The sequence below is a fragment of the Pleurodeles waltl genome, chromosome 1_2 (genome assembly GCF_031143425.1).
Source record: "Pleurodeles waltl isolate 20211129_DDA chromosome 1_2, aPleWal1.hap1.20221129, whole genome shotgun sequence".
Taxonomy (NCBI): Eukaryota; Metazoa; Chordata; class Amphibia; order Caudata; family Salamandridae; genus Pleurodeles; species Pleurodeles waltl.
The window spans coordinates 91549290-91562685 of NC_090437.1; the positions used below are offsets into that span (position 1 = coordinate 91549290).

General features: G+C 46.2%; 1 protein-coding gene across 1 annotated transcript in view; it reads right to left on the minus strand.

Moving 5' to 3' along the window:
• RNF170 (ring finger protein 170) overlaps positions 1-13396 on the minus strand; it is a 244126-nt gene that overhangs the window by 181352 nt on the left and 49378 nt on the right. The window contains exon 3 of the mRNA XM_069236602.1: positions 2672-2747. Within this exon, the coding sequence (XP_069092703.1) occupies positions 2672-2747 (76 nt within the window). The remainder of the gene's footprint in view (positions 1-2671; positions 2748-13396) is intronic.

Below are 13396 nucleotides of genomic sequence, written 5' to 3' on the forward strand. Positions count from 1 at the left end.
AATACCCCTGGCGTTGCAAGCTTCCATATGCAAAATCCACCAGTGAATTTCCTCCTTCGCTTCTGTAGAAAATGTTGAGCGTATGTAAGACAGCATCGGAGATGCAAGATCTTCAGGCGCTGTAACTCTCAGTAATGTAAAGGGCCGGGAACAATGGCCTGTATGGAGGATGAAAGAAGCCCCATGACTCAAGCCAGTTGATGTGGAGAAATGTGGGTTCTGGACAACGTCCTCCTCAACTCGTGTCGTACCTTCGCCATCTTGCATGATGGAAGACTGAGGGTGGCATTAAGTCTATCAGGAATACCAGGAACTCCATCGACTGGTAAGGAATAAGTGTGGACTTCTTTTTGTTCACTATGAACCATAGTGACTCCAGTAAAGAAATGGGCCACTGTAGATGGTGTGTCAAGCACATTGGACACTGATTCAAGAGAAGCATGTCATCCAGACAGATGATCAGGCACACGCCCCGGGACCTCAGGTGTTCGACCACAGGTTTTAACAACTTGGTGAAACACCATGGAGCGGATGATAGCCTGAAAGGAAGGGATGTGAATTCGAAAATCGTCTCCCTCCCTTGGAATTTGAGAAAACACTGGTGAGGGGGAAAATATGGGAACCATGAGGTAGGTGTCGTTTATGTCCAAGCGGACCATCCAGTCAGAAACTTGGAGAAGAACCCTGAGAAGATGGATTCCCTCCATCTTGGAGTGGTGGTAAAAGTGTCTTGTGCCATACCTAGGATTTTCACCAGGGGTAAAGAAACATCCAGGAGCTTATCCTGGCAAGACTGCCAGGAGCGATCTATGCCTTTTTTGGGGTCACGGACAAACTTAACCAGAAAAGTGGTCATCTTGGCATCTATTTCTGGGGTAAGGGCCACTTTACCCCCAAGGAAGTTCTGCGGCATTCCGGTCGAAGGCAACTCCCCACTTCTTTATCAAGAGGTTTGGGTAATCTGCCTGCTACATAAGCAGCCATTTTTGGTGGAGGGCACCACTCCAAAGAGCGATTTTGTAGGAGCTTGTCTAGATCAAGCATGTCAGACTCTGGAGCTGGCGAGTTATGGGAACCATTACCCACTGCAGGGGACTTGGATGATGGATGCCATGGCCTAATAGGGTCCATATAGCCGTCCGAGGTGTTGGGGGGGGGGGGAATCATCTCAGTCCACTGGATCCCTGGGGGAAGGGGAAACAGGAAGAGGCTCCCGAGGTACCAGGAATGTCTAGGTCTGGGGAGGGAGTCTGAGGGTCCATAAAAGCCCTTTTCAAATGTGCAAAGGCGTCCACATCTATTCCTGCCTCCACTACATGATGGCAATTAGCAAGTGATTTTGTCGCGGTTGGCTGCCCAGGAGGTTGGGGGCAGCTGAGGGCCCTTTTTGTCTTCCCTTGGGTCAAGGAGTTTTTGGCTTTTCGCTTGCTTGGATGATTTTCTTCACCAAGGGCGCCAACAGCTGAGTAACTACTTTAAATATGGAGGCAACCATCACCCGGCAGAACTGGTTACCCTCCTCAAAAAAGGTGTCAGATTCCTCATAGGTCTCCATAGTGGCCCAATCAACCAATTGGCTAAATAAAATTAATGTAATAGGCCTTACACTTAGGTGAAAACCCAGGCACAAGCAGGGACCTGTGTGAAATGATTTGTGTATTGGTTTGTTGATATATGTATCTGCCTTTTTTAGGGAGCAATCAGGGAGAGTGGAGCCCTCAAGTTTTTACTGGGCTCAGTGGCACCAGGGATTGCAGGGCAGAGGAGTCGGGGGACGATCCCTGAATGCAAAGGGGTTCTGCCGCCTGGGACGTGTCCCATTAATGTTTCTAAATGCCTTACCCTCGTCGCGGGTGTAAATCTCCAAGCGGTGGTTCTGGAATTGCTAATTACCCCAAATGTTATTCAATGTTTTTCGCAGACCCAGCCTACGCTGCGACCAGACGTGCTTCACTCAAGCAAAACTGAGTGAAACTTGATGCGCTGGGAGGTTGAATGAGCAAGGCGCTTAGAGAAATATGTGCGAGCTCCATTGCGGTCTGATCTGTGGCGCACCTGTGTTGGTCTGAGACTGAAAAAGCAGCTGAGTAGGAGTGAGAGCGTTCCTGCAGCCGCATTGTAAACAAAAGCACAAAGCACATTAAACGTTAACAATGAAAAGACGGGCGAGATGCCAACTACCCAAGTGGGAACTAAGGGCCAGATGTATCAAAGGGTTTTACCCATTCTGTGTCTATGGGAAAATGTGTTAGTACATAAGGCCCTAAATCCTTCACTCGTTTGCCGCCGTGTGCTCGTTTGACAGAGAGAACGCAACTGAATGAAACAAGAAGGCACTTAACTCAGGCATCTGTAAGCATCGAAGAAAGAGGGGCTAGACAGTCTTCCCCTGCGTTTATAGAGGGCGCGGCGACCTGATAGGAGGAACTGTTTGATTGTCCATGGGCCTCATGGGAAATGTAGTTGTTTACAAATTTCTTGAAAAGCATTTACACAATAAGGTTAATGGCTGCTGTGAAAAATAAAGCAAGAAAATGAAGCCTAATCCTCGCCTCCTGTCCTGACATAGAATTACATTAAAAAGCATGAATTTACAGACAAAGCCTCTGGTACCTTCAAATAGAAATCAGAAAAACATTCATATCAGTGTGCTTTCTGCCATGCACTCTACCTGATCTGTTTGTAGTTGTTCACGCAGTACTCTCACAAGCTCCTGGTTCTCAGGATGAATATTCTGTTGTTCATTTCTGAAAGCACAATGCAAAACAAAGCAAAGGCGTTTTACAATGTTAACCAAATATGCTCAAATTGTAACCCTTGCTGCACCTTCATGTCACTGAAGATAATATTTGAATATTGATAAAAAGCCAAACAATATACATCAGAAAATGTCACTGGGCAACTGTTCTGAAATAAATGGAGCAAGGCTAACTAAGGGTGATAAGATGAAAGTTGGCTATGATGGTTCAAGTTTCAGCCCGCATCAATTTCCACCTTCAACACACACAAAAATAGCTTTTGCCATTACATAGTCATTACTTTACCTTTCGCCTGGGTTGCCCATTACAGACGTAGAGAGGGAGTGGTTAGTCATTTACATACAGTGTAAGGGAGGATTCTTCTGCTCTGTTATTTGATAACATTTTAAGGGGACCGGTAGGAAACAGTCAGGAAAAGAAAATAGACCTCGAACATGGTTTTTCCCTCTCAGGCTGAAGAAAATGATTACATCGAAAGTTGAGTTGGTTGACCTCCTTTTACTTTGCCAGCCATGGTGCCTATTTAAATGTCTAGAAATTCTGCATTTATGTTCTCTTTCAGGAGCCAGCAGTCAATGACCTGTACTGACTGCTTCTGAGAGTGTTTATTTTCCATATACTGATGAAAAAGATAATCTGTCAATGGATGACAATAAAATGCTCAAGCTTAACACTAGTATAAAATATTAGTGAGCCCTACATTTATTAATACAATACTTGCATAACTTGCCTTTTATTGCTTTTACATCAGTCTCTGATTACCCAAAGTCTGAAAGCCTTGGAAGGCTGGGAAACAGTCAACTACTAAGTGGCTCCATATCAAATGCAAAACATGTAGATACTTCTGAATTGTTAACTAGCGGCACTTCACGTGGTGAGACACAGGCCACACCTACAGTAACCAACAGCAAACAGACAGGTTCCAAAACCTGCAGCTAAAAGGCGTGAACTGGCTGATGCTGTCCCATGAAATGAAGCAGTATGGTGACACTGCAGTCAGCTGTCAGGAATGATGACTTACTGGAGGCCTATTTCATGTCACTTTTACCATTAGTAGGCTGACAGGACTCCGAGATAGTCAGGTAAATGAAATTATAATGAAAAAAAAAAAGCCCTTATGGTTAGATAAGAATGATTTCTATCAAAGGTCTGCCCCCGAAAGGATGAATAGCTCCATTCAGTTCGGTCATGCCAGACCACACTAATTTTCCGTAGAAAGGCTAACAAAGCCTCCCTAAAGTTTTCCATAAGAGGCCAAAATGCAAGTATCTGCCATGGATGCTCCACGTTTGACTGAAATTCTTGAACAGGCTATAGATGCATGATGTTTTGAGCTAATCTAGAGCTCCCAAGAAAGGTGTATTTAGGTGTTCAAGGTAAATACTTTCTTACATGTAATATTGTTTTATTATTGAGAGCTACACGCAGTAGTAGATATTTCAAAGTACTATGGGGCAACAGAGATAGGAGGGGTGAATTACAAGAGCTAATAGACTCTTTACTGGCTCCGTTAGAGTTAATGATGGCCCCATACCTGTCGGCCAGAATGCTACAGGCCAAGCAGACTCGTGCCCAAGGACTTCAGTTTTGGAAGCATTACACTTCAGGTAGTTCAAGTTTGCTCACATTTACTGGTCAAAAAGACAACCATTAAGTTTTTCTGTATTAGATAGACAGATGTATCCATCCTCAGACTCAGTCCCCAGCATAAAAAGCACTTCCTCTCCACAGGCCTAGATAATGTGAGCAAATGGTCACTAACGGACATCTCAAGTAACTGCCAGGTACTTTGAGCAGGAGTGTTTGGGAGAGTAGGGCGATAAGCCAAAGATCTTGATCTATTAGAGATAAATGAAGCAAAACGTGATGCCTGCATGCCTAGTACCTCCGTACACTTCGTAGGTATAGCATGCTCCACAGGATCAAAGGCCACCGACAGGAAAAGTGAAATGAGGCAGCAAAGCATAAGCAGCAAGGCCGTATGGTACACAAACAGCAACACCAAAACAAGATAAGCTCTCCAAATTAATTTAGGAATAACACTTAATTATTAAAAATACACCAAACAATTAAAATACCATGTAAGGAGCTAGAGATATGAAAAATACAATAGGTGCAAAAAAGTAAAGTCTGTCCGAGCTTATCCTTGACACTGGTAGCCTACAAGAAGAAACAACAAGAATTTTCAATGCAACGGGTCTCGCATTTGTTCGAGTTAGAGCTATTAGTGTTGCAAAGCAAAAAAAAAAAACGCAGCGCGCTCGCACTGCCTGGAAAATAAACAGATAAAGTAGTCCGGACTCCAGGCAGAAAACATCGAGCCTCGTATATTTTTCGTACTTTACTGGTGCTGTGTAGGTGGGCTAAACACCGGAAAAGGCATGACATATGCATGCCTTTCACAAATGAAAGCAAGCGGATTTTAAAAGGCAAGGCCACGAACCAATGTAAGTGACTGACGTGGCATGGGCGTGGTTTCAAGCCCAAAGAGAGATTACAGAATGGACAGAGCACTTTGTGCTCGCCCATAAAAATGAGCAAGGTAGAATACAGGCTGTGACCTCGGTCAAGTTTAACGGAGGATCAACCCTCAGAACCCTTTTTGACTATGGACTGAGGTCAGGTTTGGTTATTATTGTTCAAAAGATATATCTTATCGAAAAACTTCAGTGAGGTAAAGCTGAAAACTAAAGTCAAACACGGGTCTTCAAGGCCAGTTCCCATTTTTCATGGCCCTGCAGTAGTTCTGAACTATAAGCCTAAAATCTCCAATAAGGACAAATCAGGAAAATGTTGCAACTGCAAGTGCATCATCTTCTAGTAAGTACTTTTTCTCAGCCCTTTAGAAATTAACATTTTTCAAACGTTTCTCAAACGTCGGGAAACTTTAACCCTTCTTCCCTGGTGCTCCACATTTCACCAAACATTTGGAGAAGGCTTCTTGGACACCAACCTATAGATTTTAAAAGGAAAAGGTTTTTCCTCGCTTCTAGCCAGGTCCACAGACAAATGTCCAGTTGACACTGGTTTGCAACTTTTCGTTTAGGCAGACATAGCTCCATCAGTCTTTGGGACCCCCAACACTCTTGCAGCTAAGGAGAAAAGACAAGGGAGGCAGTGAAATAGTTCAACAGGCCTATGGCCTTACTGCAGCTCTACAGGTATCTCTATGTAGGACACAGGGGTGAAGGCTAGTGGAGGCAGCTTACAAGTAAGCTGCAAATGACATCCAATGTTTAATTGTTATTTGAAGCAGTGTTGTTTTGGTGACTGTGCCTGCCCTGTCAGTTGTGTGAGGAGAGGTAAGGAATTGGCTTGTTGGGTTGTTAGAGGTTCCATCTCAAGAAAGACAAGGACAGGATGCCAAGAGAAGTGGTTCTCTCAACTAATCATTGGATCAAAATGGTTAAAGATGTGTCCTTCGCAGAACAATGCAGAAGATTTTCCTCCGTGTGAACTGAAGGGATGGTTGCTAAACTGGGCAGGAAATTTCCATCTGCAGGAGAGGGGTGACCCAAGCCCCTTGCTTCGGAGGGTGCTTAATATCCTGATGAGTGAGAGATAAGTGATATTATACATGTGAGATTCTAGGAGGACAGAGTTCATATTCTATACTAGGAGAGTGCATTTGGGAAGGTGACAAGTCTTTTAACTGCTGCTTTTATGATGATGCACCAAATGTTCTGAATTATCCTAATATGTGTTAAGTAATGTGTCCAGTTGAGAAAAGCGATGTTTACTAGATCAACTGTATGTGTCCCTTTCTGGGAAAGGGTCATCTAGCTACTTAGGAGTTTGGGTGGGGAGTGGATGGTTGAAAAGAGGTTTTTGAAAGGATGCCTTGGATTAACTGACCTTATTTTGGTTCCTAAACCAAAACGAGATAACTGGTCCAGCAGGTGGTGGGGTCAGAAACAAATGCAAGTAAATCAGCATGTCACTATGTCCATATGGGCATGTACAAGTATCAGTTTTGTATGAATGAAGCGAGCTGGCAACTTTTGCATGCCTGCCTCAATGCTTCTTGCAGTGCAAATTATGATTCATTCCACACTTTTCATTGTCTGTCATTTAAGAGATAGTAATGGGGGCAAAGGAAAAGAACACACACTAATTAGTAGACTAAGCCCATTCATTTCGACACTGCTGTGCTGTATACTAGTAAGAATTTGAAGTGCAGGAGCACAGTTAAGAATTTTTCCTAGCCCTAGGAACATTCAGCTCTTTAGACTTGTGTGCCATATCTTCACTGACTTGTCATGCTAGTGGTACATTTCCTTTCTAGAGGCACCAATAGATGTTTCCCCTACAGTGCTTGCCACAAAACGTCTGGCAGATTCTGAAAAGCCAGGCAATCACACATCTGTGAGCCTCCCCAGTGCCTCTGGCTGACAGAGAGATCACTGTCTACCTGGTATAACTGTAAAAGAACTGTGACAAATGAAGGCAAAGCAAGGCAAAGAATAATTAGGATTTGGAATAATAACTGCAGCGTAGTTTAAGAGCACCATGTTGGAGTAAGGGAATAGATTTTTTCTCAAAGAACTTAACTGAACAGTTCCAGAAACAAAAAATAGGCAAGAGGAGGAAACAAACTTAACCAACAACTTAAGCTGGACAGAAATCATTCACACCTGCTGTCAGAGAAAGAATTATGAAGCCTTGATTTTTAAACATTTGCGAAGATTCCCGGGTGTAATTAACTAGGCCATTGTTCTTATCTGGCTTTTAATGCTACTGGGATCTCGAGAGAATGGACAAATCTTAGAGAATGATCTGTGAGTAACAGTCCAAACCACACAACCCAAACAATCTTTACAAAATGTTTCTGAAAGTGGACCTGGGCCAGTAGTCAGTCTAGTTTCCTTGTATAAGAGTCTAAGTGGGTTGTTGACTGTTCCATCATATTCCATGTAAGAAAACCTATGAGAAAAACATTTAAGAACAGACATTCGAAAACAGCATTTACCTGGAACAAAAGGCAGATGCTACTCACTTGAAAAATATCATGCAGCCAGTTTCAAAGACGGTTTGGTATTTCAGGATTACAGTTAGATCATGTGGGTCCAGATTAAATCAATGAAGACATAGTGAAATTCAAATAAAGGCCAAGGAAATGTATTTATTATTTAAGATGCATCTTTGTAATACTCTAGGTCAAAATTTGATTGACCTAAAGATCTGCCAATATACACCTGTTTTAACATTATCACTTTCACCACTGAATTTTAAAGATGTTAAAGATACTTTGGAAAAGAGTATCACACCTTTCTTGGAAGGGCATTTTTGCATTAAATTATGCTCAACATTTAGTTACCTGAACTCTAGAACTGACAGTGATGGCAGCAATTCAAGAGCTGTTCCTCTCCCTCAACTTTCGTCATAAAAACGTGAAAACAAGTGGGAAAATAATGGAGGGTAATAAAAGCTTTAAAATTCTCCAAGAGTCGGGGTCAAGACGGCGGGCAGTTAAGATGTTTCTCACCGTCTCTCCGTCCTTGCCATCGCCGAGCACCATTCAGTGCCCTGCCCGCCAAGCACACCGACCCCCAACTACCACACCAGCCAGTGGAGACAGACCTGCGACCATTGTGGCACTGCAGGTGCTTCTCCCTGCACCGCAACTGTTTGCATCAGGAGGGACTCCTGGAGGCCGGGGGCCGCATGGTGGAGGCATGCGGGCTTCGCTGGGGAGCGGCACAGCCTACCTAATGGTGTCAGGTGCCGTGCCTGTATCCTAGTGGTGGAGCAGAACGAACCTGCTGGACTGGCTGCTGAGAAGGCCCCCGACTCGGGCTCTGAAATGAAACAGATGGTGACGCCAGTGTGGAGCTCCCTCCCCACTCCGGGTTGGAGAGTGACTGTGGTGTGCTGCGGCTCAGGATGAATGAGTGGAGCAGTTGAGCTGCCCGGGGACCCGGTACTTGAAGGGGCTTTGGGGGGAATCCTAAGCGGAGGAATCAGAAGCAGCACAGACCACAAGTGTGACTCATCTTTGCAGAAGCCAGGCCCGATGGTCATGCACATGTTGCTTGGACTTTCTCTAAGAGGGAACTATTAACTGCACAGCAGCCTAAGCTGCAGATTGGAGCAGAGGGGGCCCCTTTGGTCATCTATACGCCCGGGGAACTGGTCTTTCCCCAGAGCCATGATAAACTGCAGCTCACACTCGCTACTGGGGCCTAGATCTCCTCCACTATAGCGCCAGGAGCTTCAGGGACATTGGGTGCACTCAGGACGATCGAGGGCTGCTGGAGTGGACGGTTGGATGGCTCCTGGCCTGCTGCATGCTGTGAAAGGCATGAGGAGCTGACCTGGTCTACGTGGACTGGGCTTCTCGACTGTGGGGGAACTGTACCCTTCGCCCCACACCCCCTCTTTTCAGAGGTGATTCCTCTTGCATATCATGTCGTGGTCTGCGACTGTGAGGAACTGGGGGCCATTCGGAGGGGCCTTCTCCAATCTATGGTAATTTGTCTCCTTCTGCGAACGTCGCTTGCTCCACCTATATACTACACTCATTGTGAAGGCCGAAAGGGACAATATTGGGAATGGGGGCTCATCTTTCGGGACTTCTGAGGGACAAGTGCAGCTGTTTCTGTGGGGGGAAATGTAGCCAGGGCAAAAAAAGGCTGCTCTCTCTGGGACATGCTATTTCAGCCTACTGGGGAGCCATCAGGAGACAAGCCGTCCACGGTGAACACTGAGCACCCCCCTGAAACTGACAGTGGAAACAGCCCAGTGACGCACTCCTTCTTGGAGGCTTTATTCTCTTCTATACGCGAAAGGCTTACCAGTGGTCAAATAAAGACCTCTCCTCTGACCTGCGAGAAGTGCGCCGTGCCTGGACAGGGTAGGAGAGAGGGTCTCTGCTTTGGAGGACAAGAATCTGGACGCAACAACAAGACTGAATGGCTGCAAAAAGAAGTGCTTTGGCTCCCGGAACAACAAATTGACCTGCAGGCTCAGGCCAAGGACCTAGAAAACGGCTCAAGGCATAATAACTTCTGTATCCGGGGGGTCCCGACAAATGCTGAGGAGTCGACCGGTGAGAATACATTGGAGCTCTCTTTCGCGACATCCTGGGGGCCTCCGCAGACATGGAGATAAAGCCTGACCGGTTCCATAGTGTGGGTCTGTTAAACCAGTGAAAGGCCCTCCTACTGATGTATTAGTGTGTGTTCATGACTTTCAGGTGAAAGAAACCATTCTGCACAAGGCCCGTGAGCCTCACCTGCTCCAGTTCAGGGGCCATGCACCTTTTCTGTATCATGATCTAGCGATCATCACATTTCAGAAGCAGCATGGCTTTTGCCCGGTCCCTGTCTAACAGAGGAACTCCGCCATCGTCTACTGCTGTGGCCATCCGTTCCAGATCATCTGTCTGGAAGGCGAGCTCTATCAACTCTGATTCCTCAAAAAGGCTTGCCGAGTGCTTGGCATCAAGGATCCCCCTCCCATGAAGGGGGGGGGGGGGGGGGGGGTCAAGCAGCCCACAGGGGGTGGGTGGCGCAGAGGTAACTACGATGGCGGCAGACTAAACAACAATCGGACAGTATACGTCCGTATCCAGAGTCTATAGCGCTGGAAAGAAAGTCTGTGCTGGCCATGTTATCTGGAGACATTGACAAGAGTGATGCACCCTGAGATTAGGGGTCGCAAGTCTCGATGTTCTCTCCTGTCGGGTAGGACTGAGGAAGGTGGGTATGGGGCACAGGAGTCCAGTAGTTTTGAACTGGTCAGATTCCTTAACAGGAGGTTTCTCCTCCTTGAAGCTTTTCCCTGGTTATGACCACGTCCGCCGGCTACACAATTCACTCACTGTTTCCATGATAAATAGACTGATGCATGTACTTGCTGTTGGTTTTCACATTTTGTTCATTTGGGGGGTTTCTGTGTGTTCTTACTCCTAACAAGGTCAATCCATGGCTACTCCATCTGTAGGGTAGTGGATCGATGTGGGGACAACTCGCTATAGTCACATACCCTTTTGGCTCTCATTGGGGCACTTCTCAGCACTCTATCCTCATACCCAGATTTCCTGAAACTTAAGGTTTCTACCTTCAACATATGGAGCCTTAACAACCGCACTAAAAGGTCAGTGGTCCTCTCTTTCCTTGAGAGATCCAGCAGAGACGCCTGTCTCCTACAGGAGACTCGCTTGCTTTCTAAGGGTGTCCATTGAATGCAATCTCACTGGTTCCCGCGCAGCTCTGGTCCTCTTGCTCTGTGAAGGAAGGTGGGGTAGCCATCCGTTTTGCACAGCGCCTCAAGGATAAAATCCTACCTACAACAGCGGAAGGTAAGGGGCACCTTCTCGCACTCAGACTTAGAGTGCGTTCCTTTCATTTTACTCTAGCGAATGTTTATGCCTCCAACGAGCACCAGAAATCATTCCTTATGAGTTCCCTGGCCTCTGTGCTTCAGACACCTGATGCTGGAATCCTAGTTGGTGGAGACATGGATGTTTGGACCAAGCTGGGGCCTTCTCACCTGCAGGCCTACGGAGGCTTGCGGACTGTGGACTACAAGATGTGTGGCGATGACTTCACACGTCTACTAGGGCCTACACGTACTATTCAGCTGCACATAAGAAATACACACTGATGATTTCCTGGCAACCCCGACCTGCCCTCTGCTTGCTCTCTGATCAAGCCCCCTATCCCTGTCTCTTCGACTGTCCACCTCCCAACCTAGGAGTTACCATTGGTGCTTGCGGGATGCCTTGCTTCAGTCCCAGGACATGGTCGACTCCATGCAAAAGGTAATCACGACCTATCTCCAAGCTTACAATACCTGGGAGACCTCTATGGCCTCTATCTAGGAATCCTTGAAGCTGGTTGTGAGGGAGAAGCTTATAGCCATTTTGGCCGCGGCGAAACACAGCCGCTAAGATAGGCAAAAAGTCTTGAAAGAACTGTTGCTAAACTGGAGGCAATCCATAAGCGAACGGGCCCACAGGGTGTGGAGGGAGCTGGAGAAAGCCCAGGTCCTTCTTAGACACCTAGACTTAGGCAGGGCAGAATATGCTATGATGCGCCTCAAACATAAATTTATCTGGGGAGCAACTGATGTGGGTGCATGCTGGCACACAGCCTGCGCAGCAAAATCCATTCTGGATTAGTGAAGAAGATTTGTACCGGCTCCTCCACAGAGACCTGTTCAGATGAGGGAATAGCATTGGCCATTTGCAGATCTCAGTATGCTATAGCCGATGGCCCTAATGGAAATCCCTCAGGATATCTCTGAAATATCACTCTCACCTCTCTGCCTGATGCATGTCTGAAAACAGTGGAGCCCCCTTGGCCTGATGGCTTTAACTCACAATTGTATAGAGCTTTCTGTCAGGAATTAGCTCCTCTGCTCACTCGTCTATATAACTCCTTCGCCGAGTCATGATCTCTTATGGACTCCAAGCTAGAGGCTGTTACCTCAGTTATTTTGAAACCAGATAAGGATCTGGCCCTTTGCAGGTCTTATAGACCTATCTCTCTCTTACATATTGACACAAAGATATTTTCCAGTATATTAGCTCACGGCCTAAATCCTCTAATGCCAGGCCTGACCGAACCGGACCAGGTGGGATGTATTACCACATGGCAATATAACAACAACAACGCCCACTGCACCTTACAGACAAGGCTCATCGGTCACGCAAAGAGGCTTTGCTTCTCTCCATGGACCGTGTCCACAGGCTCTACCTCCTTGACACACTGCGGAAGTTTGATACTGGCAAGAGGTTTTGCAACTGGGTCCGTAGTACCTATAGTGCCCCTGAGCTTCAGTCAGGGTTAACGGGGTCTCGTCCCCTCCATTCTCTATTCGATGGGGCATGCACCAAGGCTGTCCCCGCTTCTTTTCGCTCTTTACATGGAGCCCCTGGTACAACGGTTGAGAGACAACCCAAACATAGCGGGAATTCCATTTAGCGCTGGCCAGCATTTGATTAGCCTATACGCTGACAATGTTATTTTATCCATCACAGAACCACTGACCCCACTCCCTGCACTGGTCCTTAAATTTCAGGCTTTCAGAAAACCTCAGGATTTTAAGTGAATATTTTGAATCTCTCAGTCACTAGCACTCATGAAACCTCTGTAATCCCTGTTCCCCTTCAAATGGAAGATGAATGCCATACCATACTTGGGCATTTACCTGGCCCGAACTATCCTTAAAACATTGGCTATTAACTATGCAACTCTTACCTCTCGAACACACAGGGATCCTTCGCCTCTCCAGGATTGGCAGAATCGAGACGGTAAAGGTGACCATTCTCCCGCACATACTATTTATATTTCAGACTTTGCCTTTGTCCCCACAATTAAAAGCAATCCGTTCCCTTCAATTGGCATTAAAAAAATTCTGTAGGACGGTTAAAAATAAAACCCTACACAAACACTTAACGTACTGTACAAAGAGGGACGGTGGCTTGGCGGTACCCATGCTGCTTCGCTACTATCAAGCCACCCAACTTAGATTTTTAGTGGAATGGAACCGCCTGCTCTCGGAGAAGCACTGGTCCTTTATGGCCAATCAGTTGCAGCTTCCAATATATGCAAGGAAGTTTGGCTTCCCTGTAAACAAAGGGCTTGTGGCCTTTACTCTTCCCCAGTAAGAAGTGCCACACTAAAAGTATG